The sequence below is a fragment of the Lolium perenne genome, chromosome 2, assembly GCF_019359855.2.
Source record: "Lolium perenne isolate Kyuss_39 chromosome 2, Kyuss_2.0, whole genome shotgun sequence".
Lineage (NCBI taxonomy): Eukaryota > Viridiplantae > Streptophyta > Magnoliopsida > Poales > Poaceae > Lolium > Lolium perenne.
This window is the reverse complement of record NC_067245.2, coordinates 190,341,336-190,348,033: the sequence shown is the minus strand read 5'-3', so window position 1 is coordinate 190,348,033 and position 6,698 is coordinate 190,341,336. Positions and strand designations below refer to the sequence as shown.

At 54.9% G+C, this 6,698-nt stretch overlaps 1 protein-coding gene across 1 annotated transcript; it reads right to left on the bottom strand.

Moving 5' to 3' along the window:
• Nucleotides 1-264: 264 nt before the first annotated feature.
• Nucleotides 265-906, bottom strand: LOC139835695 (uncharacterized). The gene has a single exon (XM_071825556.1). It carries the CDS (start codon nucleotides 904-906, stop codon nucleotides 265-267), a length of 642 nt encoding a protein of 213 aa, XP_071681657.1.
• Between the last annotated feature and the right edge of the window lie 5,792 nt (nucleotides 907-6,698).

Below are 6,698 nucleotides of genomic sequence, written 5' to 3'. Positions count from 1 at the left end.
CCTCCTGATTTTATCTATGAGTTACTGGAAAACGATGTAAAATCTGACAATCAATAAAATCACCGCTGTGTCTTTCCCTGAAGCGCAAACATACTACACCAAATCTTTTTTTTTTTTTGAAACGGGCAAAAAAGCTTTTGCCTTATATTAATATAGGAGAAGCAAACAAGGGGATGGCAAGAGCCATAAAACAAAAAAAGAGGAGGGAAGAGGGGGGGGCAAACACACCCCCTCCCTCGAAAAGAGAAAACCACTACAAAATGGTCAGCCCACGAGCTCTGCTAGGCCCTTAGCATCGGCAAGAATCCAGTCTTTGCCCTCCTCCCTTATTTTGAGCATGATCTCCGAGGGAAGGGAGGATTTATTGTTGAACACACGCTCATTTCGCTCCTTCCAAATCTCCCAGGCAATTAGTATAATTGCAGTTCGCAGGCCTTTAGTAGAAGAGGTGGGGGTTCTGGCGATAGCTTGCCAGTATTCCAGCACCTTAGGCCTCCCGGTGCCGAGACAGCGGATAAGGTCCGGGCAAGATAGCCACGAGGCTGCTGCCATCCATATTCTCTTGGAGAAGCGACACTCAAAAAGGAGGTGCCGGGCCATTTCCGGGGAGCATCTACAAAGCTGGCAAGTAGGAGGGTGTGGCCACCCTCTTTTGGCAAGACGATCAGCGGTCCAAAGGCGATTTTGGACAGCAAGCCAGGCGAAGAAACGACACTTCGGGGGAGCCCAAGTCTTCCAGACGATGTTGCCGAAGGGGCAAGGTAAAGCCGCCATGAACTGGGCCTTGTAGGCAGATCTGGCCGAGTAGCAACCATTGGGAGTCAGCGTCCAGACAATGGAATCCTCAGTGCCAGGAGTAAGGTTGATGTTCGAGACAAGCTCCCAGAGGCGGACATACTGCTCCATATGGTCTATGGTGAAGGCGTCAACCGCAATGTCAGCCACCCAACTCTGGTTATGAAGGGCATCCCGCACGGTTCGGTTCTTCCTTTTGGACGCCGAGAAAATCAGGGGGGGCAATGTCCTTGGGTGGGGCGCCGTTGAGCCAGGAGGAAGACCAAAAGGAGGCTTTTCCTCCATCGCCAATGGTGACCCTAGTTGCAGCGTTGAAGAGGTCCAAATAAGAGGCATCATTAGGAGTTTCCGAGCCCACCCAAGGTTTATCCGGCGCCGTCCATTCATACCAAAGCCATCGAAGCCTTAGGGCTCGAGAGAATTTTTCCAAGTCTAGGATTCCAAGACCACCAAGCTCCTTAGGGCAACAAACTTTCTGCCAGTTGACCTTGCATTTCCCTCCACTGACCGCCTCCTTGCAGGCCCATAGCATGCCACGGCTAATTTTCGCGAAAGCCTTTAGAATGCCCTTGTCTGCCTTTAGAGCCGTTAGCAGAAAAATAGGCATAGAAGAAAGCACCGATTTAACAAGAGTGGTGCATCCAGCACGGTTAAGAAATTTGCCTTTCCAAGGGTTCAGACGCGCTACCGCTTTCTCAATGTATGGCTGAAGATCAGCCCTCTTGAGCCGCCCAAGGGAAAGAGGTAACCCCAAGTACTTTATGGGGAAAGAGGCCAGCGCCGCAGGGAAGTTCGCCAAGATTTCCGGTAGATCCACATTTGCACATTGGATAGGGGCGATGGAACTTTTCATCACGTTGGTCACCATGCCCGTGACCTCTCCAAACTGGTGAAGGATATTGGCAAGCCCCGATATATCATGTTCTGTAGGAGTCAAGAAGATGGCCGCATCATCCGCATAAAGAGAGACCCAAGGACCCTCTAAACCACCCGGCATAGCGTGAAGAAGCCCAGAGTTCGTAGCCTCTTCCAAGATTTTCTGGAGCGGGTCGATGGCGATATCAAACAAGAGAGGCGAGAGGGGGTCTCCTTGCCTGAGGCCACGACCATGAGAGATGTTCTTTCCTGGAATCCCATTGAGAAGCACTCTAGACGAGGCCGTAGAGAACAGAGTCGTCAAGAGAGCACGCCATCTTTGGGGAAACCCAAGGCGCTGCAGGAGGTCAAGCATATAGTCCCAACGAACAGAGTCAAAAGCCTTGGCGATGTCTAGCTTGATGAGAAGGGATGGTGTTTTGCTGCGGTGAAGTTTGCGGGCCGTGTTTCTGACGTACATGAAGTTGTCATGGATAGTTCTATTCTTGATGAAGGCACTTTGGCTGCGGGAAATGATCTCATTCATCTTCGGGCTGAGACGACGTGCCATAGCCTTAGCGATAATCTTTGGGATCACATGAATTAGGCTAATAGGCCGAAAATCAGAAATGGACTCAGCGCCATCCTTCTTCGGTAGAAGCATCATATTTGCGGTGTTGATAATGTGAAAGTTCCGTGTTGATAACTCAGAAAAGGCATTTATGGTGCCCATAAGGTCGTCTTTTATAATATCCCAGCAGGAGCGGAAGAAGGCTATAGAGAAACCATCAGGTCCCGGCGCATTATCAATTGGCATGTCGTCGATGGCCTCTTTTATCTCTAGTTTCGAGAAAGGAAGGCCCAAGTCTTCAAGGGGGTGTACCGTGGGATTTAAAGCATCCCAGTTGAAGTCCAGCTGTCGTGGAGGGGGTCGGCCCAGGGTGCTAGAGAAGTGATCGAAGATCAATTTGTCTTTTTCCTCATGAGTCGTAGCCCAACCATCATTGAGCTTGAGCCTAAGAATGTGATTCTTGCGCTTCCTAGCATTGACGCGAAGGTGGAAAAACTTTGTGTTTGCGTCACCCTCATGAAGGTATCGGATTCTGGATGCTTGCCGTTTGCGAGACCGCTCTAAAGCTGCAAGACCTTTACCCCCTTTTTTGAGGTCAGCGCGGAGGCCTCGCTCTTCCGGAGAGAGGGTTCGGGATTCCTGGGCAACATCCAATTGCAAGATGACGTCCAAAGCCATGAGGAGTTGGAGTTTGCAATCGGAGAAGAGACCTTTGCTCCAAGATTTCAGTCGAGACGCAGTAGTTTTGAGCTTGTGATTGATTTTGTGTACCGGCTGCGTGTGAGAAGAAGGTGCCGACCATGCGAGTTGAACGGTCTCTTTGAATCCCGGCATTTTGGTCCAGAAAGATTCAAAACGGAAAGAAGGCGGCCTTCGTGGTCCACTTTGGTTGGAGAGGAGTAGCGGGCAATGGTCCGAGAGGGATGACGACAAAGCATGAAGCACATGATTCTCGAAGGCCAAGTCCCAGTCGGCGTTGCAGAAAGCTCGGTCTAAACGAACCAAAGTTGGGTTCTCCCTTTCATTGCTCCAAGTGAACCTTCTGTTCTGAAGCTTCAACTCCTTAAGTTGACATGTAGTAAGGGCCCTTCTAAAAAGACCCATCAGCCGGAGATTAAGGTTATCGTTGTTCTTGTCCTCCGCTTGGTATATGAAGTTGAAATCGCCGATAATGAGCCATTTAGAGTCGTCAGACGGTCTCTCAGCAGTCGCTTCTGCAAGAAACTCTTCCTTCTCAGCATTTTCACTTGGTCCATAAACAGTGGTTAGCTTGAAAGAAGTACCGCAGGCTCGAATAGTGACATTAGCTGAGATGAGATGAGTGCCGAGATGAACATTAGAAATCTCCACATGGTCATCGTTCCAGAGCAAGAGGATGCCGCCTCGGGTACCGATGGCCGGTCGATGTGCGAAGGATCGAAGTCTGAAGCCCCCAATATAGGAGGCGGTCTGTTGGTCAATGTGATTCAGTTTGGTTTCTTGAATGCAGGCAATATGACATAAGGTATCCGTAAGGAAAGCATGGACGGTGTCTTTTCTGCCTTGATCATTCAAACCACGAGTATTCCAGTCCGCAATGGAAAGATTAGGTCCTATCATGATGAAGAAAGCAAGGACGACAAAGCGAAACAAAGCTTCCACACACAAGGATCATGATCGACAAACTTGAAGACGAGCAGGAGCAAAGCGAAACCAACAAGGGACTAAAAGGCCAAGTCCTGAACAGCAGCCTCGCTGCCTCCTGGGCCACCCATGGCAATGAGGGCTTCATCTGCTTCAGTTATGCTGAGGATGTTGAGTTTGAAGAGCTTGGCGAGCGCGTCGATCGTAGAGTTCGGGAGCTGGGTTTTGTATTTTTCCACGTACGCCTTCCTGGCCTGCAACAAAGGCACACCCTCCTCGGCGACACCCATCTTTGAGTTGAGAACCTGTATGGCTTTGTCCATAGCATGCAATTTGGGTTTGTTGACGAGGCGAGCACTGCGTCTGGCTTCAGAGACAGGTTGCTTCTCATCTTGGTGGTGCTGCGGCATCACCGGAGCGGGACACGGCAGAAGGGGCGCCTGGGGGCGGATGAACAGCCCCTGCTCAGGTGTAGCGTTGCTTTCCTGAGCCACCGGCACATTGGACAGCAGCGGGATGACGTCCACGTTAGCGGTCAGGTGCACAGCCGATCCTTCATCAGTTTGAGACCCCACAACCGGCCCAACTTCAGTTTGAGACTCCCACGTCTCAGGAACCTCCATTGACGCGTCCAGGAGGGGCGGAGCAGCACAAGACAGAGGCGGAATCGCCACCGATTCGGTGGCCGGGAGCTCGTCTTCCTCTTCCCAAGAACTAGGCAGCTTAGCATCTTCAGACATATTGGGAGGAGGCGAGGCCAGACGTGAGAAACCTGCCGCGAGGCCCGAAGGAACCTCCTTGATTGCCATGGTCCAATCTTTGCAACACTCCGCGGTGATCGGAGTCGAGACACAGCTCTTGTGCTGCTGAAGCTTGTCAGGAGAAACGTGGGCTGCAGCCGGGCTGGCCATCTTGTTAGGCAGAGCATCGGCGAACACGCGAGCTTCTATCGGTAACCACCGCTTGAAAGCCCTTCGGCTTCGTTCCTCGTAGCGACTGGAAGAGCGACCCAAGGAGCGGCCGGAGACCCGGTTGCCGCGGCGATCTTCCGCCAGCGCAGAGATCTTGCTCCGCAGGGAGTGAGCGGAGGCGCGTCTTTGCTGCTCGCGACGGGGGCCGCGTCGCTCATCCTCATCGTCGTCATCGTCGTCTCGGCGTTGGCGTTTGCGGAAGTCACGGTCGTCGCAGCGGGAGCTATGCCGTGAGCGTTGACGTTGTTCCTCCTTCGTGGTGGAGCGAGAGCGGTGGCGGTCCGGGCCTCTTGATGGAGATCGTCGGGCAATAGGACGCTCCCCTTCACGTGGGCGGGAGCGAGCCCGGTAGCCGCGTTCACTTCTACGAGAGACGTGTTCCTGCTCGCGTCGATCATCCTCGTCGCTGCGTCGAGCGAAGGCTGGGCCTAGCTCGCCCAGAGCCGGAATGGGAGCCGGCATGATGGAGCCCGAGCCAGCATTCACCGGCATGCCGTCGACGGTGCCAAGATGGCACCGGGGAAGGGAGTGCGACGCTGGCCTGAATTCGGTGATGGGTTCGCCACCGTCCAACTCTGGTGCGCCCGTGAAATCCTCCACACGGTCGATGTGCAGCAAAATACGGAAGGAGACGCCCCTCTTCCATTGATCGGGCTGATCCTCGTCGTTGCGCACCCTAGAAGAGAGGCCACCGGCGCCCTTGTTCACGAAGGTGCACCATAAAACCTTGGGGATACGATGTGGCGAGGCAGTCCACACCCAAAGGCCAAAGGAGGAAGTATCCTCCATGGTGGTGAAGCCGTCGTCGATGCGCTGCACAGCGCACTTCCGGCCAACCAGTTGGTCAACCACCTCCGGCCGCCAAGCGAAGGGGGGGAGCCCGTCGACGACCACGTGAGCGCGAAAGTGCAGGTCGGCGTTGTAAGCGTGGGAGACGGCACGCCATGGCCTGAAGTGGACGTCGAGGCCGTCAAGCTTGAAGTTGCATCTTTCCGTGCGCATCACCTCGTTGCGCAGCTCGGCGGAGAACTTGACGAGGAACTGTTCCGGGAAGTGGGTGATCACCATCAGCTCCGACTCCCGGAGGCGGTACTTGCGGCGGAAGACGTCTTCAACATCGGTGCGGTCCATCCCCGATGGAGCTGCAATCACCCAGGCGACGATAGCGGTGTTCTCCCAGTCCAGGCGCTCACGGTCAAGATCATAGGTCGTGGCGATGAAGCATGAATCCTCCTCGTCGCGCGTGGTGGGGTGGCCGAGGAAGGACATGGTCGCCGGGGCTGAGGCAGAAGCACGCAGTCCCCGCGAAGAACTTGGTGGCGAGGCTGTAGGCGAGCGTCTACGTCTGCGAGGGAGAGGACAAGAGGCGACGACGTGCTCAGGGGAGTTACAGCGGAAGCAGGGTCGCGCCCACCCTCTTCTAGGAAGGGAAGACGAAGTGCTGCGCGCGGTGTTGGAGCCGGAGCGTCGGCGGACGCGGCCACCGAGAGGATCTTCGACGCTTCGAGCCTCGCGCCTCGCACGGCGTGACATTACCACGGTCCAGCCATCTTCCGACGGTTCGTGAACCGGGCCCATGCGTGCCGAAAAAACCGGAGACGAAGGAACGGCCTGGCGGCGCATGCAGGAGTGGGCCTTGGCGTTCTTCGGGCTTGTCGGAGGCAGGATGAAACGGACGGATTTCTTCGATCCATGCGGAGCAGAGGCGCCACGCGAGGAAGTGGTGCAGAGGATCCCTGCCGGTGCCGAAGACGAAGGGATAGGCGTAGCCGGGCAGCCCGCTCGCCGCCAAGCGGACAACGTCGCGCAGATGGAGGCGCACTCCTCCGGGGAAGGCTCGTCGAGGGAGGGGCGCCTGACGACCACGCTACGGAGCCGGGGGA

Coding starts and splice junctions, on each gene's coding strand:
- LOC139835695 (XM_071825556.1), bottom strand. CDS start 906: ATGGAGCAGTATGTCCGCCTCTGGGAGCTTGTCTCGAACATCAACCTT.